Below are 25,300 nucleotides of genomic sequence, written 5' to 3' on the forward strand. Positions count from 1 at the left end.
CAGCATATTTTCTAGTTCTTTTTCTTGATGAGTTATTGCATTGCAACTTCTTTCATAACATTTTTCAGATCTGAAGTTTCAAGTTGCAGCTAACTTCACCTGTATTCCACCAGTGCTTGAAGCATTTTTGGTTTAATGTCCTGTAAACAAACTTCACTTTTGCCCTTTACAACTCCCTAACCTGAATATTAATCTTGAGGATTATCAAACTATCAGCTAGCATTTGAAAAGATGACTAAAAACCAACTTCAGTACTGATAAGAAAGTCTCATGACAAGAGGCTTAAAAAGCTCAATTGATTCAGCTTACCAAAGAAAGCTCCTGACACCAATCCATAAGTAAACATGGGAGGTCAGAAAGTCATGTGACTTTCAAGTCGGGTAAGGCAAAACAGAATCTAGAAACTGAAGTCAGACAAATTCAGACTTGAAATGCAATGGAGACTTTTTAACAACAACAAGAATCTACCAGCATAAAAAGGTAGGTTTATTATTACTTGAAAACTGTACAGGTAGACCCAGTAGCTTTCCAAACAATCAGTTTTGATCAGTTTTTTAAATAGTTGTCACAACATGGGCCGAATTGTGCTGTTGATTTGCATACTCGCAATGGGTTTTGCAATTGCTTATCCAAGCTCTGCCAATTAATGTGGAAATATGGATGAAACAGTCTTCAATTGCTTGGAAATGGCCATGCTTGAGCTTCTGATTCACTTATTGAGACAGATATTAATAACATAATAAAATATTTCATTTCCCACTCCCACTTTTAAAGGACAGGCCATGGTAAACATTTATGTCTACTTAGACATCTCAATACTGCAGATTTGACATAAGGAGCCAAGTGTTGAATTTAATTGATGTATTATTATGTGTGGAGAATTTCACTCATGTTATAAAGGAAGATAAACATCCTAACAATCTGTGCCTGTACAACTTAATCTCAACATCTTAAGGGACTTATGATAGGAAAACCTGCTTAAAGTTAAGACCCAGCATGTAATTATAAACAGTAAAATTAATAAGCTAATCAAAACCCTTAGAAAATGGAAGCAAAGGAAATGCTTGTTCAGTACCAAATAAAGGAAAATGCAAACAATCCCAGATCATGCATGTTTGGGATGGCAAAGCACAAAACAGCCAGCCTGCCTCAAGCAATTGCAACTCTAAAAAAAAAAAAAAAAAAAAAAAAAAAAATTGGGAGAACTTGGCACGAAGAGTTTTCATCCACTTTATTTCCAATACTTTTGTAAATTTAATCTCAAGAATGAAATACAGCATACAGTTTTAAATCCCATACACTTAGAGAAGAGCATGAAGAAGTGGATGAGCATGACATGGGGAGAGAGCAAGAAACAAACCGGGGAATGAGTACAAATGAAGTGCACAACAACTGAGACTCAGAATGCTCCCACAGCAGGCAGCAGTTTATCAGAGCAGCAGCTATCAGCACATAGAGACTCCTCTCCTGACTAATACGCCCTGTCACAGTGCCTGGAGCCAAAGACTGATGAAAACTTCCTGCCATCTATCAGCCAGTTTGTTCAATTAAACTGTGAAACATCAGCTGGTCTTATAAACACAGGGGGAAATTCCACAAGTCAAACTAGTACTAATACTGAACATGAAAAACAACACTTGAATTGAAAATATACTCAAAACATTACTATTATTTTCTTTCTTGCCATTAAAGAACAAGTGCAAAAAGCATTCAATTCTACAGCACTCAGATAAAAAGGCAAAAAAGTTTTTGTGCACCTGTCAGTTGAAGACAAAGCAGCTTACACTGCTGAAGTGATGAAGTGAGGAACTTCTTTTTTGACACATTGAATTAAAAGTATCACAAAAATATAATACTATTTTTAAACTGTCTCTGGTAGAAAAAGTTTCCACCTATGTCAAAGGTTTATCTGGTTCAAGTTCCATACAACACAGCTAACAGAATAGGACGGACAGCTGGCAATAAAATCTCCAAGATATCTTAGCTGAATTTTAAAATTGCGAACGAGTTGATCCTTAGTGATTCTCCAACTTTTTTTACATCATCTACTGTAGATGCCACAATTCTGGTCCAATCTTAGCTGCTATACTTAAAAGAAGAGGTGGACAAGGGTTTTATAAATTACCTGTGGTTAGTTTAGTTCTGACTTACCCAAGTATGATGTTCATATTTTTGCCATTTCTTTCTCCCACACACTCCATCAGATTTGGTCACCACAGAAGGTATGATTCATATTATTCTTTAGAAATGTATTTTAATAGACAAACTTTACAACTGAAAGGGTTTTTGAGTTTTTAAAATAATGAATTCTTAAGTGAAAAAAACCCAAAACATCAAATCACTTTATTGAATGCATTTTTCTGGCAGCAACTTTGCCAATTCACATTTAATTGCAGCTAAGACTGGTTTTTCTTATCTGATATCATAATCTAATACAATTTTTTGAAGGACAACAAATTCATCCACCTCATAAAAAAAACAATGTAGAAAGTTCACAGAACTTTCTTCTAATAATTTGGTGTAATAGAAGGTATGGAAAATACAGGGAGGAACTCTTCCCACTGAAGGCAATGCCTCATCATTTCTTGCTTGTGTATTCTTAAGTATCTACAAGAACACTGTGTGAAGACACACAGGGAATAAATATCCACTGCAACAAAAACTCAGGTTAAATCAGGTGTTTACATAGGGATATACAAGCAACCAATTAGAATGCCAAGCAGATTTCTACCAGCACTAATGGAAATTAAATGCATTCAGGGTGGGGGTTAAATACATTTGAAGAACACTTTAGAACCAGTTATCTTTCCATATGCAAGTTTGTCACTAACTCCTTACTTGGAATTAAAATTATAATCCCACCTTCCTAAGGCTTTCTAAAAATTCCTTTAAACACATAAAGCAGTAATCAGTGCACACACTAACAAACTAAACAATAAAGCTAGAGACATTTACACCCACATTTTTTAGAAGACTGGAAATTTAGAAACGCTAAGAGCAGCATTACTGAAAATAATATATATCAATCTTCTCAAAGGTTGTCTCAGCATTATCTTTATTTGTGTTTGGTCTTCAGTTCTTAGATATTTTGGGTTTAAACCATAGCAAGTAAAGGTTTTCAATCAAAAAGGTATGGGAATCAAGGTAAGTACTACTGGTTCAACTGACAGATTTTATTGATATATTTATTTTTAAAAGGCTTTATTAGCTTGAAATCATGTAATATCATAGAAATCTTCCTTCATGCCCTAAAGATCCGCAGCCTATTCACCATTTACGTGATTTCTATGAAAAGATGTTTAAAAAACCCCACACCTATCAGAGAACAAGCAAATAACTTAGTCACCAATCAAACAAATGCTGTGAGTAGTACTTTTCCTAATACATACTTTTTGATTCTTATACAAACCTTGCCATCTGCAGTGATCTCTGACAGAGTAACTGACTTCCGTTCTCAATCTAAGGTTTCATTATGACTGTAAATGTCTTACATCTAACATTAAAAGCTACTCCAGTCCCACTGCAAAACTGTATAGGCTTCTATGGTCATTATAACCTGTTACAAAGTAGTACCAGAATATTTAGTACTACGAATAAAGGACTTTCTTTTCATAGCTATTGCTGCAAAACTTAAATATAAATAGATTAAAACATTCCAACAGAGCACAACAATTTACATTCAAAGCTAGTTTTGGGGTGTAAGTACAACTAGAAGACAAAGGTAAGAACTAGATGCAAGACCTATGCCATTACTTCCACCATAAAATGCCTACAAGAAAGGAAGCCCATATAGTGGCTGAGGGAAAAGTATTGCTCCTAAAATGTTTGGCTTAGACCTTTCACAGGGCATTTTGCTTCTAAAGCATTCTTCATAGTTAGTAGGTATTTTTAATAACAGAATTAGGTTGTTGGACTATTTTTTCTAAAAAGAACAAACATCATCTATCACCACCATAGCACGTTCTCAAGTATTACACACTTGCAGCATAATAAATGTTAAGTACATATTAGAATAAATACTGTCTATTTTGTCAGCTAATCCATATAACTCAAGGGTCCAGCAAAGATGAGCATGCAAAGTTTTGCCATAATGCTAAAAAAGGAAACATATAATTCTGAAAACAGATTACAATACATGACACCTCAGTGGAAGAGTTTGATTTGATCTTATTGTCTCCTACCTGATAAATTCTAAATGGGATGTATCGAAATCCATTATCTTCTGGAGGATACTCCATCAGTTTTCGATTTATTGCCCAAAACTGCTCAAATTTATCTGTGAAGGTAAAATTAGACTTTGTCAATATCAATAACATTTTTTTCAGCCTAAAGAGGTAGATGAAACACAACTGGAACAACATGCAAACTTTTCTTACAGTAGTTTAACCTGGAGGAATTTATTTTTCCCACATTCCTCTTCCCTATTTAACCCAAAGCCAAAGGTAGGTCATCTGCATTCTCCTATGAAAACAGTGATGTGGTGATTTATTGAACTGAAAGAGAAAGCAACTTTAACTCATATCTTATCTCCCATTGTTAAGGAAATATTGGGTTATAAATTATGGATTTCATTACCTCAAGTAACCTGTTTCTCCACTCCCTGCTGGTACTGGTCCATACGGTTTCACAGTCTGCTAAAAACATTTAATAGTTCTTAGCTATAACTGAACAATGTGTGTAAAGTATAGAGAAACTAAAACAGGAGAAACACTTCTTGATTGGTTGACATTTGGCTATGTAGATCTTAAAATAATCTGCAACAATGCATGATATGGTCAGAAAATAGACTGCGAGATTCATAACACAACCTGAAAATAAAAGCTTATGCTTGAAACACAATTTTGTTATTATCCAAGTAAGTAGGATAAATAGCCTGCATACCATTTCATGCTGTTCAGACATTACAAGAACTGGATAGTTTATTACATTTAAAATGTACTAATGACAGCACAGGTCTAAGAGTAATAAAAGCTTTTATACATGCAAATCAATTATTCAAATTAAGAAAATAACTAACACCAGAAGTGACAGAAAGGAATATAAAGAGATAAGATGCATAAAGCTGCTGCTAGCCCTACTGGAGAAGGCAGCTTTAGAAGGGGAAGAGCAAGGGATCAATTTCCTTATAGGCCCTAACTCTTCAAGACACCACACAGCAGATGTTTCCACAGAAGGAACATATAGTCTCCAATTTTCCCTCCTTGGCACAATGTTCAGCCAAGTCTCAAAAAGCTGGGCTCTTACAAAATATACCCATTACAGAATTCAGCCTCAGTGAAGAAATGTAAAATTCAGAAATGTATTCACAGGACAAAGGCTCTTTCTGCTTCCAAAAGTACTGATTACACTCAAAGCAATTGCAGAAAATGAGTCTGAGATTTGCTGCACTCCAGCATACAGCACAGATACCTGTGAGTGCACTAAAAGGTACAGGCTAGTATATACTGCAGGGTTTATAACACACTGCTTTTCCTGACTGAATTCAACACAAGGCAGGAATTTCCAAGAAACTGTGAACAAACTCCCGCCAGGTATGCTGTAGGATACTTATCTCAGAAAGTACTTCCACACCCTTGTTTCCTGATTAGCAGCAAGTGCCTTTTGACAGGCACTTACCTGAGCCACAGTGAGCACCACCAGGCAGGCACCTGCCCAGCATGAGAAGCTGCCTGGATGCAGGATGTTACCCTATCATTCACTGGGCTGGGAGTGACAGTGACAGCCCTGGAGCAGACTGTAATCAAACAATCCCACATTTGGGAACTCCACTCTACAGAGTCAGAGGTTTAGTCTTAAAATGTCCAACACAAAGGATGACTGCCTCCTCCTCAGGAACTCTTTCAGAGGGAGGGTGAAGATTTTAGCATGCTTCCTTTATCCTTGGAGGCAGCACTCAGAGTGGCTTGAAACTTTCACTACAGATGTGTGAACAGGCATTCTCCACAGTAGGCACTGATAGATTTATACTCCAATTACCACTGCTAACTCACTTGAGAAAACTGTTAGAGTGATGCACAAAACAAAACAATCCAACCTACTTAAGCTAGTGAGCTTCAGAAGACTCAAATAAGGAATCTCCATATTTGGAGACATCCTTGAACAGAAATAAAACATTAACTTGATTTATTTGTCTAATGCTCACATTACAGTAATTAGGAAGGTTGGGTAAACAGTTTACTGCTCTCAAAATTCACCAGAAATGAGAAACACATCTATGAATCCGAAGAAAAAAAAAAAAATGAACAAATAAAAGACTTATATCAGAAGATTAAGTATATTGACCCTTGTGGCATGCAAATATGGCAAACAAGGAAGGCTCTGGATGACAAAAAAAAAGTTAAACAGTGGTAATGTGCTATTAACTCACTTCTGCTCTTCATTCCTGCTTCCTCCCCTCCTACAAAACACGCCAGAAAATAGGTAATCTTATTTAAGGCAGTTATATGTAAAAATTTATACCTCTCACATCATTCTCTGAACACTTAGGCAGTGCTTAAGATACTCTGTTGTTCAAACTTCTAATAGTTTCTGTAGTTTCCAAATATAACAGCAATAAATCTGCAACAGTTGAATTATGAACTTGTTGAATTGTGTAATCAAGCATGTTTTGTCAATCCACTTGATATCCCAGGAATTTGAGCTAGACATAATGGAGTCAGATATGCCAAGATCTCCATTGTGTACAACACTGTGTGAAGATCTCTGAACAAATTCCTCCTCACAAACTTATATTGCTGTTCTCCAAATGTCTTTCCAGGGATACAGTACTTTCACCACAGGAAATGAGTTTGGTGCAAGAAAACTAAGACAAATTTTTAAAGCAAGCAGGATTAAAAAAAGCTATCCAGTTTGCATACTGATATATATGAACTGGCAAGAGTTTTTATCAGCAGGGCATTGGCTGAGTGCCAGAATCCTAAAGCTCCAAAAGTACAAAATCCAAAAGTGACTGCTTTTCACAGAATCCTTAAGACTCAAAGCTTAAAATAAATAAACAAAACCACTGACAAATATCCACCCCAATCTCCTTAAAAACCTAAGTGAAAGGATTCTTCCTTCTCTCATTTTTATGTATCAGTTCTCCCTATTTTTGCAAAGTCCCAAGGAAGCTATTAGTGCTACAATGAGCTATAAGAACTAATTAGTTTATTGGCTAGACAGGACGAAGACAGAAGGTGCTGGCCGGAAATTTAACAATCAAAACAAAACTGAGTATTCATCAAGCCAGCAAACAAGGAAGAGTTCTCTGCCTATCAGCAAAAGCACATTACACACTTGTCTCCCTCCCTCGTAAAAAGCTTGTGCAGTCTGCTTGACATCTAAACCACCGTAACAGTCAAATCTGATTCCTTTTGTTTTTCACAGTCCATCTGTTTTTAAGAAAGTGCTTGCTTGAAGTGTTAGAGAGTTTCTGTATTAGCAAAAACCAGTACTTGCAAAAGGCAGATGTCTCTATCTGAATAACAATATTTAAAGTAATGACAATAAGATTTGAACAGAAGTTGAGATTAGTGACAGTATAAGTTTCATATGACTCCACTAATCATATTTCTTAAACAAGAGATGATGATTTAAGCTACATAAATTTGCCTAAAATGAAATATAAAAACTTCTCCATGTATTTTACATCAAAGATCAGGAAGTTAATAAGCAAATAGTTGAGAAATGTATCAGCCAAGTCGCTAATATTTATAACTATTCATTACTTAGAAATGCAGCCACTGAATGCCCAAAAGCCAGGCAGACATTAGCCTTCACTACTACAGAGATGCACAGAATCTAAGGAGAGCTTTGAAAATGATCTATTTACATATTTAGAAAAAGCATGAGTTGGCAAAACTACAAAGACTTAATGTCACACATGACAATAGTCTCGGTACACAAATTCATTAAGCAACAAAGTAAACTCAAACATAAATTTACAAATACAATATGCCACATTATGCATGTAGGGCTCAGAAACCTATCAGAAAAATTATTCATGGCTTTAAAGTACCCATTAAAACTGCTGAAAAAATTACTGACACAGGGAAACACTAAGAATTGTTGTTTCCTTCATTAAACCAGACTGGAGATCCTTGATCCTTCAGCAGTCATTGGAATTTATACCTTGTTATGATAAAAAGTTCTTGGTAATCCCATCACACTTTATTGTTAATAGACTTCAACTGCTGAACCTCTTACTACTGAGCAGTGTTACCTAAGGCTTAGTCCAAGCTGAGGGCTAAAAGGCTGGATCCCTTTTGCCCCCGGTTCTCAGCACGAAATATTCTTCAGGCAACCAGAAAAATTAGTTTCACTCATACTAGCCTTACAGTCATTTTCTGAAACTCAAGTGCTGTCACACTTCAAACAACTTGAAATTTCACATGGATCTTTAAGTTAGACAAGTCTCCTTCACCCATATGAGGCTACAACAGGATGGATTACTGAGAGGGTAAAGGGCACTGCTCAAGTGCTCACCATCAACATGTGATTTCACTGCAGCATAGCTTTAAACCTGCATGCAGGAACAACCTGGGCAATTATCACAAAACAGAAAAATACATCTACAAATACCTTGCAATGAAAACCCCGGTAAGAGCATATAGACAGTTAAAATGAAGTCCCCACTTCAAAGAAGTGAACAAACTGATGTAGCCCTTGGGGTAGCACACATGCACAATTTTGTCTGGACTATTCACGGTTTCTTCTTAAAACCATTTACTGGAATAAATTAAACAGAACACTTGAAATTAAGTTGTATCTGTAGCTCTATGCAAGCAATACAAACTTGCAGCTTGCACACAACTATGTTCAATACTAAAGTTTAACAAACACAAAACGTGTCCATTCTCAGAGGTTCACTACTAACAACCATATGAACCATGGAATTACTTGGGCAGAACCATACCTAGCACTAAGAGACCAAAGACTGATGTACAAGATGTACAAGAACTGATGTACAGGAACAACAGAAAAACTTTAGTTTGGAAGTGCCTCTGGAAGTCAAGCTTTGGAATAATTTCCTTACCCTGCCCCAAAAGAGCTGCCTACACAAAGTTAAATGAACTTGCTCAAGGCCTTGCCCAGTGAAATTTGATGTCTCCGTGGGTTTCACTCAACTGCCTTCACTCCTTCAGTCCACCTCACCCTCCCTTCCCCACGTACCATCAGACTTCCAGTTGCTGTAACTACTATCTGTTTTTTATTTGGTAATTGCCCATCTCCACTGCCAGTGGAGACAAGAGTGAGAGGAGTCTGACTCCATCTGCTTTAGGGGGCTTCCTTTCAGCTAAAGCTGGTATTAAACCCACCCTTAGCTTCCTCATCTTCAGCCTAAACACGGCAGTTTCCCCACTCCCTAATACAGCATATGCTCCAGCCCCTAAGAACTTTACCAGCACTCTGCTGGATTCTTTTCTGTTTCCCCACACTTCTTTTGTCCTGGGGTCCCAAGAGAACACGGCACTCCCAGTACAACTTTACAAGTGCTGAGCCAACCAGGGGGCACAAGGGCTTGAGTAGCTCCCTGGTTAATCTTTATTTATGCAACACCACACAACAGGCTTTCAAGTCAGTTTCCTGTCCACCATTACCCACTTCCAGAAAGCTTTTTTCCAGAAAGCAGTTCCTAGACTGCCCAACGTATAAGCTTTTTCCTGTCTCTGGTGCAGGTCTTGTGTGTCAGCTCTGGGAGGCTCCAGCCCATCACAACCCCTCTGAATGGCAGATCTGCCCTCCAATCCACCAAATGCTCCCAATCAACTTTTCCTTTCAGTCACAGATAAACTCACTAAGGGTTAATCTATCACACACTTATAATCAAACTATAGGGTACAGGGAGCTGCAGCTGAAAGCCAAGGATACAATACAAGCGTATTTCCTTAATGTTAAAGCAAGCATATTTTCTACTGACCCATGCTTTAACAAACATTGCTTTTAACTGGGGTAGCCAAAAAATAAGTCTTCTCAAAATTTAGTATGAATACTACTTCCACCATTGCTCCCAGGAAGACTGAGACTCTGCATGCATGCATAATTCTGCTCTGCACTGGTATTTCAAACCAATTTTATAAAAAGTTCTTGTGTGGTATGCCTAAGCCTCAAGCATAAAGTGGCTTCTGTTGATTAAATAAATACTAAAACTTTAATACCACTTTAAATCCAATTTTTGTGCTATTCAGAAATATTATTAACAGCTGATTACTTTAATTTCGCAGCTATTTGAAGACTTGTCTCTAAATCACTTAGTTTGCCTAAATTCACCACTCATATTCTTGTTCTATAAAAGCACTGATAACTATCTATGTATAACTCATATATATATATATTTAACTATATATAACTACAACTTATCAGGGACAGCCTTTTTGAGAGCACAGCTTGAAATACTGGTATGGCATCATTAAGATATTTCTTTTTCTCTTCCATTTTACACATTGCCAGAGTTAAAACATTCTTGCTCTAAAACACCAAGTTTACTTGGGCATTTTGAAAAACCGTAGTATATAATACAAATCTACCACTGAAAAGGGAATACAGATTTACTGAACTTTTCAGACTATATTCATATATGTGTCACTATCAAATATGGAGAGACAGAGCTTAGAACAGTTTTGACTTCATGTAGCAGAAGCCACAGAAATATGTGAAAACGTTCTTCATGTCACTGATAGCAAAGTAACAACATTCAACATAAGAGGACATTTTGAAGACTGTCAAAAGTCTTCAAGAAAGTCTACAAGAAAGTAGCATGTCATTCTTCAGATTATTTTATCAGATCAAAAAGGCATTTTCCGCCTGTTTTCTTACAGCATATACATGGAAGCCATACCTTACCAACACTCTTTTCACTTACTAAACATACTCATAAATCAGAAGTTTCACTTTAAGTACACTGTTTCCTTAACATCACCTCCCTTCGTTTCTAGTTTACCAGTTTTATCTGGAAAAGGTTTAGGCAAAGAAAGTCATCAAGATGGATGATTACTTTCTTTGTTTTATTCAAATAAGAAAATGCTTACATCCTACAAAATGCAAGCTTTCTCTATAGTAAAAAAGCAGGTGATCTCAGAAGTACTGTCACTTAAACTAAAAAGAAAGCTCTGATGACAAACAAGTATAATCTACTTCTGAAATACATAGCCCACAGGTTGTATAGGAATTAAGCAGCAGAGCTTGTTACAGACTTTGCTGAGTCTGTAATTCAAAGGGAATTCAAAGGGAAAAGGACTCCTGGAGAATTTTATCCATTCTCCAGATCTCTGATCCATGTCTAGGAGAGCCTTGGAATTTTGATTTCTTCATGTCTAATTATGCTCTCTATATATACATGAAAACAGAGCAGCATAACACCACGTAACTTTCTAACTCACTTTGCCTTCCCTGTAGTATGCTTTTTCTAAAATAAAGCTTTTCTTAGAAGTTAAGAAACATTTAGATTAATGCATATTAATAAAGTCAGGAGTTTACAAGCAGAAAGTAACTTAGAAGGACCTCAAATTGCAAAACAAGAAACCCTCAACTAAAGAAAGTTAAATTTAAAAGCGAAGTCCATTTTTTAGAGACAGTTTACTCTAAATTTTAGTTAGACCATACACATTTTTCAGGAAATGACTTATTTTGAGAGCGAGGGGAGGAAGAAAAGCAGAAGGCAGCAAAAAGAGACCTCTAAGTTTGCTCCTTCAGAGTGTAATGTTTTTATTAGGCACATGGCCACGTAACACAAGAGGGTGAAAATGCTAGAAACACATCTCTACCTCATCTCTAAGCAACCTCCTCTCATGGCAGACTTCAGTAGGACTGTGATACCTTTTGCTCTCCTTCCTTCTCTGCCTTCATATAGTTCTTGCCCTCCTTTGAAACCCACTGGTTCTCACTGGTCTCAAAGCAGACCTGCTCCACCCTCAGGTTTGAGAGCAGAGAAGAGAATGCCGATGGGGGAATGCAGGCTGCCATCAATTCCCCACCTTTGTGCCACAGCAAAGGGCAGCTATTCAAGTAGACACCAGGCCAGCAGAGGAGTAACAGAGCCAAAAGCAGTTTCAGGCAGATGGCAGTTTAGTCTCACAATACTGCATCCATATGAGTGGAGCATTGGCTTAGTCATTTGTGCAGAAAGGGTAAAATACTGCAGAACTAACAGTGAGGTCTAGGTCACAATCCATTACCAGAAAAACCACCACAACTAACCAAACCCCAAACAAAACCCACTGCTATGGAAAAAAACCCAAAAACACCCCCAGGAAGGCCTGCTCTGATGCAGCTGATTCACTGCAGGTCTAGCCTGCTCAAAGCCAGACCCTGCTCAACACCAAACCAGCACTGGGCTGACTTTGTGCAGGGTGAATGAACTGGTCTAAATCCCATTCCCTCAGTTCCATGGTATCAGCAACACCGATGTTTGGTGTGCGCCATGCCAGCTTAACTCCAGAATAAGCAGGTACTGATGCTAATTATAAGGTAACTTGATGAATTTTGGGAAATTTTTAACTAAGGAAGCCCAGGAAGGTAACAATTGGGTTTTTAAAATCACTTTTAATCAATACACTCGTTTTCAAAGTTCAAATTAATTATTTAATCTTTCTTCACAGTTAACCAAATCTCCAAAGATTGAACATGGAAAGAACTTCCCATTTTAGTAGCAATATGGGGAAGAAGTAAACAAGGTAGCTTTGTGATTTAAAAACTAGCAGCTTTTTTCATTCTCCTGAGAAACTACAGAAGATTTTTCTAAGCAAATTTCAAATGATGAGTTGAGAACACAAAGATTTTGTTGAGCTACTAAAGCATGCTCACCATGAGGTAAAGGACAGCATTGCTTCCACTAGTTCTCTGTGAAGAGGGGAAATGTTCCCATCAAACCTGAGTGGGTCAAGTGTACACAGCACAAGAAAAGCTGTAAGACATCTCCTTTTTTACAATTTGAACATTTTTAAACAGAAATGTTATAACTGAGAATAAACACAACTTCTGCCTCTCAAAAACCCAAGAATAGTTCAGATAAATGTCTAACTAAATGTTAGACAACGCAGGCCTGATTCTGTCAGTATGGCAAGAAAGATCAGATGCATTAAAAGATAAAATATTGTATATTCTGAATGCTTGCAGGATTTTTCTCCTCTAATAAGAACAATTCAATATGGCCACTTAACTTTTGGTAAGCCCTACAGCATGAATGAGCATTGCATTCTTTTTCCATAATATTGTTAGTAAAATAATGACTTCATTGTATTTTATAATATATAAAAGAAACTTTAAAATAGTTACGAGCTTTTACTGTTTATTTCTCCCACTCATGCATCAGAAATACCAAGTCTAGTCTTCACTGGTTATAAATGATGCCTGTGAAAATTTCAGGGTACAGTTGCTTCTGTTAGTCCACAACTGATAAAATGCAGATGTGTTGAATCTAAATCCCCTCATTTATCAGAACCATTATATACTGAAGTTATAGATATTAATTCTTTGAACCAAGCAAAAAATACAGCTCTCTCCCTGGAAACAGTTGGGATTTCATTTGTTTGATCTTGAGTCATCAGTAGGCCCATAGAGTCTTGGAGTCTCAAAGCTGAAAGCCTTTATTTTTCCACACAAAAGGCAAGAAGAAAAGTCACCCACTTGAAAATCCTTTTCATCCATGATAAAAATGGCCATAACACTATTAAAGCAAAAATGGTAGCAACATTTTCCATTAATTCTGACCAAAAAATTTTAACAATTCATACAAAGGAACAAAGGTCAGTATAACCACATAGTCTGCTTTTATCACTTCCCTACCACAGACAGACATCCATGACTGGTCAAAAATTTACCTGTCTCAAAGAAGAGTTCTACTTCAGAAATATCTGGTTTATGAATCAAAAACTGACTGTGAAGAACAAGAAAAACCACAGCACAAAATAGAAGAATATGTTTTCTTTCCTGATTTGGTATCAGATTAACATAAAACCAGAAATGGTGGGAGGAGGGATGTAAAGGTTGATATGAATAACCACCAGCTGTTACCAGCACAAGATTTTCCCACAAATTCACTATTACAGCTCTTCTCTTAAAAGCCATCTACAAGCAACTGGCAAGTTTCACATGCTACCTGCTCAAGTAGCTGCTTCTCAGCAGAAACATTTATACCAAATTACAGATTACTTGATAGTTATATTTCTCCAAACAAAACTGGATAGGCTTCTTCTCAAAAATGTAAATTCAGGATATGTCTTCTAAGTAATGCTATCACTCATTAAAAAAATAACACATCGTATAATTAAGAACTGAAGAAAATTGTTTGAAGTTGCACAGAAAAAACAGATGTATCTTCACTTACAAAGTAGTTATCACAAATGCTACTTTCTTTTCTTTTTTGTGGTCATTCATTCTGTTTCACAAAGTGGTTTAAAATTATTACGTCTCAAACGAAAGCCTATAAAAACATATTGAAAGATACAACATGCTTAAAAAGAGTTTTCTTGGTTTCACAAGCTTTTCTTGTTTCTCTTTTATGAAGAGTTGAGAAATTAAAATTAGCATTTGAAAGTATTCAAAAGATTGCTTAAACTTCTCATTCAGGTGTCAGATTCCACAGGTGCAGTTTCTCATTATGTACAGTGAAACCTTGAAATCAACTTTGCTAGGCAACCTCTGTTTTTAACATTATAGAGCAAAACAGAAAAATTCTGCTTTCCCTACAACTGAAGATATTCTTAGACAAATAATAAACTGAAAGATAAAGCCTAGGATGAGCATGAAAAAAACATGCTGTTTATCTGTCCTGTTATCTTAAATATTGAGAGTATCGAGATTCTGTAACTTCTTGTTGAAAGAACTTTAACTTGTACTGTTTCATTTTGCAGGTATGCACAGCCTTCCTCAAGATCTTACCACTCACATGGCAGATTAAGATAATGCCTCAATTTCTAACTCACCTCCAATTAAATAAAAAATAGAAAGCAGAGTTTCTAATAACCATTCATCTTCAAAATATCACTGGAGTACCATTAAAATGGAAGGCAGTACCACTAAACAACAATACAAAAAAAAAAAAATGCCACACACCAAACACACACATTAAACCAAAACTAACTTGGAACCTTCTTGTCTAAATCAAAATCATGGTTCAAATCTTCTTGCATTCTAAGGTTCTTGGTTTTCATTTAATTTTTCCTAAACATACATGGGAAGATGTTAAGTGTTCAGTATTTTTTCTCTCATGACAGAATAAACATCTTCATGATTACAGTAAAATGCTTTCATAAAATAAATTTACTAGAGATAATATAAATGACAGCTTCAGGAGATGAGAAAAATGCAATGAAAATGGCATGATCACCCATTCCAGAGAGCAGTTTCTGAGATACTTACAAAAGCTTTTCAACTTACAGGACTATATGAACCTTAATACTGAAGACATTACAAACAAAAGTTTTATTTTGCACTGTAACATTGATTCATACCATCTGTGCAAAGTAAGAGCACTAATTAAAGATCTTGTTCTGAATAATTTTGCTGACTTTTTCAAGTCAATACTTATTTAAGCAGAAGTCCTTGTGAAAGCCATAAAGCAATTTGAAAAAGTGGGCAAAAAGAAAAATTATTAAATCTGCTGGACAATTTTTTTTTACAGTTTACCTGTATTGTTTATCAGTGACAACCCATAAGCATTAACTAGAGAAGACAATCTTCTATGTACAGTCCATTAGATAGCTAATACTGAGTACTTACACCCCAGGTGTCTTCCAAATAAAGGCCATAATTTGTACAAAAGTACACTAGACAATATTTATCTATTTTGATTCGTTGTTAGTTTGGTTTTTTAAAAGAGAGTCATGACCCAATCTAATTCCTTGAATAACCCAAGGCACATTTCAATTATCACCAAAATGACTTCAATTTAAAAACCCAAACCATCAATGCTTTCCATGACACTAGACAAAAAATCTGCAGAACAATGACATTTTATATCTCATGCAATAACTGAAATTTTAAGAAATTATTTATTAGCTTGTTTGACCTGAATATAATTAATACTTGATGTGTTGTATTTACCATTCTGTAATCCCATCCACAACTGCTTATGATCCTTTTTTTGCATTTCATTGATGACTTGACTTTTGTGCTTTAAAGCATCTGCTTCTTTTATACATGCCATAAAATGAGCTTCAATCACATCCTTAGAATGGCAGTGTAGAAGATCCTTTTCTGGAAAATTCTATAAAGAGAAATGGCAGATCAAGAAAAAAAAAATGCATCACATACCTCGTATAATGAAGAATAAATGATAATTTTAAATAGGCATATATTTATGCAAAAGAAGCACACTGCTTCTACTTACGAAAAAATGTAACAACCATTCTCTCACTCTGCTGACAAGAAACAGGTTGCAGTGAAAATGTTTCAGGAAAAATAAAAGCTCAACAACTTTCTGTAAAACCAGAATTTTAACAAGTTTTCAAGCAGATATTCAAAATTATGAAAAGCAAGTGACAAACACCTAATTTATATTGGCTCTCTATGATATTTTATCAGCCATGCAACTATGCAGCTCCTTGAAAACCATGCAGAATCACCCACATATACAAACTACAGCATATCTGCCACTTAGAAACATTTTTCCTTAGAGATACTGGAAATCTTTGTCAGTTCCAGCTTCAACTAATCCACATGACTACTGCTAGCCTGTGTGACTTGATTTTATATCCCTTTTATTTGGTTGCACTGGCACACATTCAGCACTGCAGATGAAAAACTACCACTCTTCAGGTAACTCTTAACCCTTCAGTGAATGACAATGAGCTCTCCTAATGAATTTGTTAAGGAGCTATAGTAGTATATCTATCTTATTCAGGTACAGAAAAGATTTCTTTGAAAATTAACTGATCAGAAGTCCAACATTTTAGAGGTTGCGGTTCTCCTTCCTCCATGTTTTCTTTTATCAGCACTTAACTATCACTTGCCATTTAATAGTAATACAAGCATTCACTACCCTAAATCCAGTGCCCTTAGTTTTCAGTTTTAAAATTCACCTTTATTCCCTCCTTATTAATTCTATTTTCACAGTTGCTTATGACCATGCTGAATGGAGCAAACCTCAGAGCCAAACCAGAGTGGCAGCATCATCAGTTCTCCCCTTCCTAACAATGGCTTGCCACATTTTTTTACCTCATTTTTTTATTCTCATGCTATTACAGAGGCCATTTCCTCTTAACCCACTACAAACCAGCACTTTAAGAAGCTTTTGTGAGGGACTGTCAAATCCATTTTGCAAATACAAGAACATATAATGGGATATTTTTTAAAGGTTTTTACAATATAGTTAACATTTGAAGTAGGGTTTTTTGGTTTTATTTTTTCCAGCCTTAGATTGCTCCTATCTTCACTCCCCCATATAACCCCAAGAAAAATAGTGAAGACTGCTTCAAAAAACAGAAACCCAAAATATCAAAAAGGGAGCTGGGGACTGCCTTACCTGAAAGAAATTCTGAGGATAACAGTGATAGTTCCCTCCTCATTAGGTTATTGAGAAGAGTTGGAAATTAAATAATGGAATTTCATATAGTGTTTCCTCCTTATGACAGTGAGAACTCAAACTCTGGAAACTGTGGATCAAAAGGATGAGTATTTTCCAAAAACAGGGGCATAAAGAAAAGAGTGCTAATATCTTTTCCACTAAAGTTTACATGATTTGGTGTTGAATTTGCAAAAGGGAGTGTTCTTGTTAGGACTGGTATACGTTAAGCTGGCTAGAAATATAAGGGCAGAGGTAAACTTAGTTTTTTATATGAGAATGACCAAGTACAAAGACATTAAAGAGGACAGAACAATAAGGAAAGTTCTTCTGGGGCAGACCTTGCTCCTGTTCTACCCTACAAAGCTGAGTGTCTCAGCATAACTGGGCCCAAGATTACTAGGAAAACATTACTGGGATTGTTACTTGCCAATTGACATCTGCATAGGCCTGTAAAATACTTTCAGAAGTTCAATTTACTTGCTCAAATAAAAATGTAAAGTCTCGTAACCAATCCAGAAGAAAAATAGACAGAAATAGCATACTTAAAGATCAAAAAAATTCCTTACATGGAATAATTCAAAGTGAGACACTGGCATCCCTCAAAACAAAGGAAGATAACAGTGGCATATACCAAATGCCAAGTAATGTAAGAACCTGGAAATTGACTTTCATAGTTAAAAACTGATGTTTTAGCTAAGTTTAAGAAAACAACAGTTTTGTTACAACAACTGTTTCGCTACGCCTATGTCTAAATATTGAACTGAAGCGTCTTTTTTTGGACATTCTTCTCTTTCTATAGGTAGACATCTTCCTCCTAACTTTCTTCCAATGAATTTCATATTGCAGCTAATGTCACTCCCTGGGGATGAGTTCCAGAAATAATACACAGTGTAGTCTGCAGATCTATTTAAAATTGGTCAAAGCTAGTTAAGCTAGTGTAAACAATCTAGACACAGTAGAACTAGATGTGGCTTGATTAATTTTCCCAGCTTCTAAGGAGTAACACCGTGAAAGATCGGAAAACACTCCTGAATCTCAGTGCTGTGTACTCTCTTCTTTAGTAGGAAAACATTGGCATATTTCTATAAAGTACTGTGAGTAGAAGCTGAAAAACCTAAACATGAAAGTGACAACTAGGAAAAAAAACACTGCACATCTGCAAGAGGCATATGAAACAGATTCACCTACATGAGCTACCAACAGAAAACATAGCATCAATCACCATTTATCATCATCATTTATCAATCAGGGCACAAAATCATTTTATACTTAAATGTAAATAATGTGTGCTTGTCTTAAAAAAAAAAATCTACTTGCCTTCTTTCTACCTGAAGAAATACTGATCAATCATAAACAACATTATTCAGTTCCCTGAAGAAAGGGAAAATCGAAAACAAACTGGTAGCCAATCCTGGCTATACACTAAGAGATATGCAAAAAGTATTAACAGATGACATAAGTAAGTAGCTTTAATGCAAATACTCTTACTGGTGGTGCCTTACTCCTTCCATGTCCTGCATCTTTGATAAAACAGTTACTAAGGACTGACCCTGATTTTGTCAGAAAGCTCAAGGAGTTCTGTTTTTTATTTTCACATGCCAGTAGACCCTTGCAGTATGAACTGGTCACAGAGAAATAGGTATCATCTGTACAGACAAGAGCACTAAACGACCTCTCACATAAAACTGTACCAAAAACATCACAGGCAATTTCAACAGTCTGGTTTCATAACTCCATTCCACCCATATTTATCTCTCAGTTCTAGTTCACAAAACATCTGTTTACCCTGTGGCAGTCTACTTGCATTAGACTACATTTACAGAAAACAAGGCATTAAAAACCATAAGGAATGTATCCAGTGGCAGGGGGTGCATCTGTGTATTTGTTTTTAGTTACCATGAGTGGTCTTTTCTTTAAGTAGACTGATTTAAAAAAAAAACCAAAACATTTATACTTCTAGTTTCCACAGTATCTCCTACCAATTCCACAACTTATCCATATGCTACAAAGAAAAGTACTTCCTTTCCATTCCACCCAACCCAATCTTCACCTAAAAAATATAATGACTGTCAAACAAGGACAGATGCTGTCTCTCCTTTACATCAGGTCATGGGTGGAGAGGCAGGCACCAGCAGACAATGGGTTCAGCAGAACCCCAGCATTTCCCCTGGCACTCAAGATTTCCTCTCCTCCAACAGTGCTCCTATTTCCACAGCAGTTCACCATTTCTTACCTACTGCCCAAAATCTGGAGAGGTGGTTACCACTTTGAGAACATGAATAGCGTTAAACAGGCCAGAAAGTAAAGTGAGTTGATTTTACCAGGAAGGGACAGAATTTCCCTGCTTCCCATAAAGCCACACCTGGATAACAAAAGCAACTTCCCAGTCTACAGCCTCTCATGATTCTCAGACCCCAGTATGCTGTTCAGCCTCATCCTTCTACAACTATTTAATGCAACTTTTTTTCAACTTTACACGATACAATGCATGCAATTTTACTGCATACCAGAAGTACAAATTAACAAACTGTTTCTTCAATGCAAAAATCAATGCATGTTTATGATTTGGTCTATGTACATAACACAGGAGGACATCTATCAACTTGAAAACTTCTGCTGAACAGAAATAAACACTTTTCATGTTTTTAACTTCAAACAAAGAAACCCGATAGAGTGAATGTGACTTTTAAAAAGAAGCTGAAAAACATTTTTTTACAGATGTGTGAGATATCTGTTGTTGACTGCATGCATTGGTAGAAGAAAGGAGACAGCCACTAAACAAAAGTTAAACCTATCAAATCTCCAAATAAAAATTACGAGTCTTTGAAGAATAACTACACAGAAATGAAAAGAATACTCTAGTTAAAAATCCCACATCTAAACTATTCAGCTGTAAGGAACTGTAATACATGAAAACCTCTTCAATATTTTGACATACTTTGATACCTTTCAGTTATGTTTTGACTTATGGATTCAGAGGGGTTTTATTTAAATAAACTTTCAGATTACATCAAAATGGGAAGAGAGATTATGCAGGTGCTAACTCTGCAGTATTATATTACTAAATTACATCAACTTTTAAAATAAAACTGCCTTAGCAGTTAATTATTTCTGCTGATCTTTAATGTACACCTTTGAGAAAAACTAAAAGTAGCTGAACTTTTGGCAAGCAGCAACATAAGGACATTAAAGTAAAATTTATGTTGCTGATTAAAAAGCACTGTGGTGCTGCAACTTAATTTTCAAAATGCCTCTACTTTGAGATGGCAACATCCCCACATCGCCACTGTTAATATCCCAGAGCTCTCAGAACATAACAATTAAACCACAGTTTATGAAACTAGATGCCCTACATTTTCTTCAGGACATTCTGGAAATTTCCTCATCCCAGATTTCTGACATTTATCAGACAAGTGCAGCAATTACAGTGGTTTCAAAAGCATTCCCAACTTCAGATCCATTACGCCAGTCATTTTGGAAGTTTCAACATGTAGAAATACATAAGAATGTATGGTTTCAGTGTACACTTCCAAAAAGAATCAATTACTGTTGGAAAAAGCTTTTCTAACACACCTTTGAGAATCATTTCAATGAAAACGTTCAACGCAAACGCTTCCCAATATGTTTTTCATTGCATTCCAATCTCTCATGCACTAAAGCCAAGCCTATTAATGCAGCATTGTCCCTCAGATCAATTTTCCTGTTGCATTGTTTCTTTTATAATGGAGAATTAACATTTTTAAGTTAAATACCATGAACTTGTAGTTGTGCTTTTGACTTTAAAACATACCTGGAATTATTGTCTCAACGCATTTCAGAGTATGCAAGAATCCTGCACCAAAGCTAAACCTTGTTCAAGTTCCACTCTGAGCAAAGATCAGTAGTGCTATTAAGTCATACCTAATGGGTTTACAAAGCATAATCAAAATAATGTCTCTCCTGTGACTAAGCTGTCATAAGACCAAATTCATTTCACTCAGTTCTCTAAAAGGGATCAACATTAAGCACAGCTGCATTCCTTGACTCCAAAGATTTCTACAGCATCTCATATCTATGCTTACATATGCCTAAAAGAACAAGCACTTCTCAATCTTCCCAATCTTTAGTTAACTCAAGCCATTTAAATATTATAGGAAGTTCTGCTATCATAAGCTTCATAGCTTGAAAAACAATTTTGGATTTTGAGATTATAATATAAAAATTTTCTACGGAAAGTCCAGTAAAAGCACACACAATCTCATAGAAAATAGCTGCAGATTTCAGAAGCCCTTAAATGCTTCCTAAAATGGATATTCTCCCTTTCAAATCACACCATTCACATGTTTTATAAAATAGTTATGAAACCTTTTCCTAGGTTCCAAATCTGGTGCTCACTTGTTCTTAAAAAAAGTGTCTATATCAATTTACCTTGAAATGCACTGTGATGCTCCAAGGAAGGGCTGTATTTGATGCATGGAGATCAAAGAGTAAACCAATTGGGTAATGCCTAAAAATGACAAGGTATTAATTTAATATGGAAGCCATGCATTTAATTCTACATACCACAGTTAACATACCTGCATTTACACACACACATACACACAGACAAAATAGCTGTTTGACTCCCACAATCAGCATTCTTTATTGCTTACTTTTCTAAGTTATACAGGCAAGTTTAGACTTTGAGAGGCAGAACCAAGTCTGGAATGTACATGTTCAATATCTAAACCTGTGGTCTCCAAGCTGCGCCCACAAAACACTGCTACTTTTGCAACAGCTTTACGTGGCCTACAGCTGCTTTGCTGAACTTTCCAAAACAGTACATTTATTTAAAAACCATCAGAAGAGGAATAGATGGTCTGACAGAAAAGCACACATGCTTTCAGATGCTTGAGTGTCTTGGGTTTATACCACACTGACCCCTGACATGCTGTCCTTCTCCCACATGCCTGATATATCAAGGCAGAGAATAAGTAGAAGAATGAAAAAATTACATATCTGTAAAAGGGCTGAAAGATGATAGATCAAGATCAACTCTCTATCTTTACTATCAAATCAAAAAGAATGAAAGGGGAGAAAAAAATTCATTTGAGTTTTGCATTTCAGTGGTAGTCTAGATTAAAGGAGTTACACAAAAAAAACTTGCTTCTGACAAATATTCACCTCTGTCTCATAGCTTTCTCTCCTTTAAATTCATATACAGCCCCCAGCAGTATATGGAACATGTATCACACACACAAAACTTCCACAGACACTGTAAAAAAAAACCTCTCTGTTCAGTTTTCTCACACATAGATATTGGCAAGATTTTTGATAAAGTGTTGGTTTTGGCTTTTTTTTCAGATTCAGCATACCAAGACCCATTCTCATATCTTTCAAAAATCATAACCCAAAGAGCCTTACTAGCTTTTCATCTTATAAAGAGAGAAACACATGGTGAACTGTAAAGTCAGTAGTTTCACTGAATTAAATGTGACCGATCACAGGTCACAGACCCAAGCACGTACATAAGTTCTGAAAGTCCCAAGAGTACTAACCGAGAGTGCTGCTTTAACAGCACCTGTGTCAAGCCATTTTCCAGATCAGTGAAACTCACACAACAGTGCTTTAGCACCCTCTACGGGTGAGCCACCCCAAAGCTAAGACAAATTCACCACAACAGCAAAATAAAAACTAAAATACTACTACAATTCCTGAGCTTATCTGAGAATAAAGAGGATGCATATCCAGATTTATCCTTATTCACTGCTAATGCTCAAGTTTTTTCCATGAAGACTTTTTACTAGTAACTGCCAATTATGTCCTAAACACTTAGCAGGGATTCAGCAAGAATCCATGAAAGTGTGGTTTTCCAGGTGAGTTCAGTAACAAAAACCAAATTTGGTAATTAGAGGAACACAAATTTTCAACGTGAACAATGACTTGCAGTTACTTTCAATTTATACAACAAAACAGAAAACTAAGAAAAAGAAAGTCACAACAAAAAAACCCATACAAAAATTACTGCATGAGGTCTTGGCGTACATCCGTATTTTATAATCAGTTAAAATTACCAAGTGAAGTTCATGTAATCAAATTTTTTTTGATCAGTAAAATCCTTGTGCTTTGCACAGTTAATGGATGCCTGATCAAAGGGTGGTCTGACCTTTTGTCTTCTGCTAATTTATGAACAGGAAGAGTAAAGCATCCATCCAGTTGGTACTAGAGAGCCACCTATACAAATATCAGAATACAACTCACACAAAAGGGACAAAAACTCCACTGAAAACCTTGTGCTCAGACAGAATGGAAACAAGCTGTGGGTGTCATCCCGTAGCATCTGCTGAAGAAACTACTCCAGCGCAGAGTGGCATCACTCAGGGAGAGGTCCCGAGAAAGGCTCTCCAGGTTTCAGCTGCTAGGAGAGCTCTTGACCTCACCTGAGGGATGGAGCAAGCAGAGGAAATGTCTCTGCCTAGAGGAGGTGCACATTAGTGAGGAGCTATGTCAGCAAGCTAAGAAGCTGCAGGAAGTCAAGGGGCTGCACAGCATCAGGGAAGATGTAGAGATTAACAGCATCTTCAACAAAATCTCACAGAGATGAGAGTGTGGGAGAGAAAATGTCAGCAGTCATTGGAGTGGTCACTGGGGACTCACAGGATGGGGAGGATCAGAGCTGTGTGAACTCTGGTGTTGAGGAATCCATTCAGAGCCATTAGGTCAGTGTGCAGCTGCAGAGGGAGCTGCAGGTTGAGCTCTAGGTGATGGGAGCCTCAAGCAAAAGGCCAAAACTGGTGCTGACCCTTTGCACAGGAAAGGGCATGAGGACCTGTGGCCCTGCCAGGTGACTGGACACTCAGGGACACAGCAGGAGCCAGGGACACAGAGGAAAAACCCCACACTATCACACACAGACAGTGAGGGTGTAAAAGCCCAAGGGTTCCCTGGTTTGGGGTCCCTACTCAGGGGCACCAGTTCAAGCTGTTATTCTGTTGTTACACCATGACTAAAATCTTTAAGGATCCAGATGCCTAAGGCCCTGCTCTGGAAAACCTTGTCTGACTGTGGGTGTGGGGTGTGTAGGGACTCAAGTGAGGCGCCCATCAGCTCCCTGGAGCTGCCTGCTGCAAAGGGGCCTCGGTCCCAGCTCAGCTGGTCCAAGTGTGTGACTGCCAGGGCAGCTCCTGGATGGACAGACAGGAAAGTTTCCTTAACCTCTGACCAAGGCAGGCCTTCTGCAACCACTGGGCAGTGCTTCTGTGTCAGCCAAGAGACTGGAAGTTCTGAGGAAGCATCAGAGCTGTCTGAACAACACATCTACAGCTAGAGGAAGAAGTCATAGCACTAGGAGACTCCATCCTACAGGGGAGAGAGCCCCAACGGCCAACTGTACTTGTTAACCTGCAGAGGTTTGCTTCTTGTTAAAAAGTTGCAGGCTGGCAAAGTTGTCCTCTCCTTGACTTATTAGTCCTTGCTGTTTACCCACATGGGCACAAGTTTTAAGTGCTGCAACAGAACCCCTGAGAGTATCAAAAGTGACTCTGCAAGTTCTAGAGCCAAGGAGACATGGCCACAATTCTGCCATTAAAGGAGACAGGTTCAGAGAGGTGTCTGCAGGTCAGGAGCTGGTTATGCAGCTGGTGCAAAAACAAGGACTTACTTGGCTTTTATAGACTTTTATAGAATACTCTTGGGGATAAAGGACTTCCAGGAACAGATAGAATCCACTTAAGTCAGACAAAAGTATCTTTGCCTTAAGGTTGCCCAGCCTGGTGAGAGCTTTAGACCATAAACAACAGAAGTGTAAATAACATCCCACAGATAAACAGAAATTAATGGACATGGGTGGATAGCAAGTGG

General features: G+C 37.0%; 1 protein-coding gene across 3 annotated transcripts in view; it reads right to left on the minus strand.

Annotated features, from left to right (window-relative positions):
* ATG5 (autophagy related 5) overlaps positions 1–25,300 on the minus strand; it is a 110,415-nt gene that overhangs the window by 75,632 nt on the left and 9,483 nt on the right. For all 3 annotated transcript variants that reach the window (XR_008840034.1, XM_056486617.1, XM_056486616.1), the window contains exons 4-6: positions 21,890–21,968; positions 16,021–16,183; positions 4,182–4,276 (exon numbers count right to left, since the gene is read on the minus strand). Coding sequence is in view for 2 of the 3 variants with exons in the window: in XM_056486617.1 (XP_056342592.1) it covers positions 4,182–4,276; positions 16,021–16,183; positions 21,890–21,968 (337 nt within the window). In the remaining variant the exon portion in view is untranslated. The remainder of the gene's footprint in view (positions 1–4,181; positions 4,277–16,020; positions 16,184–21,889; positions 21,969–25,300) is intronic.

The sequence above is a fragment of the Oenanthe melanoleuca genome, chromosome 3, assembly GCF_029582105.1.
Source record: "Oenanthe melanoleuca isolate GR-GAL-2019-014 chromosome 3, OMel1.0, whole genome shotgun sequence".
In the NCBI taxonomy this organism is placed as follows: Eukaryota; Metazoa; Chordata; class Aves; order Passeriformes; family Muscicapidae; genus Oenanthe; species Oenanthe melanoleuca.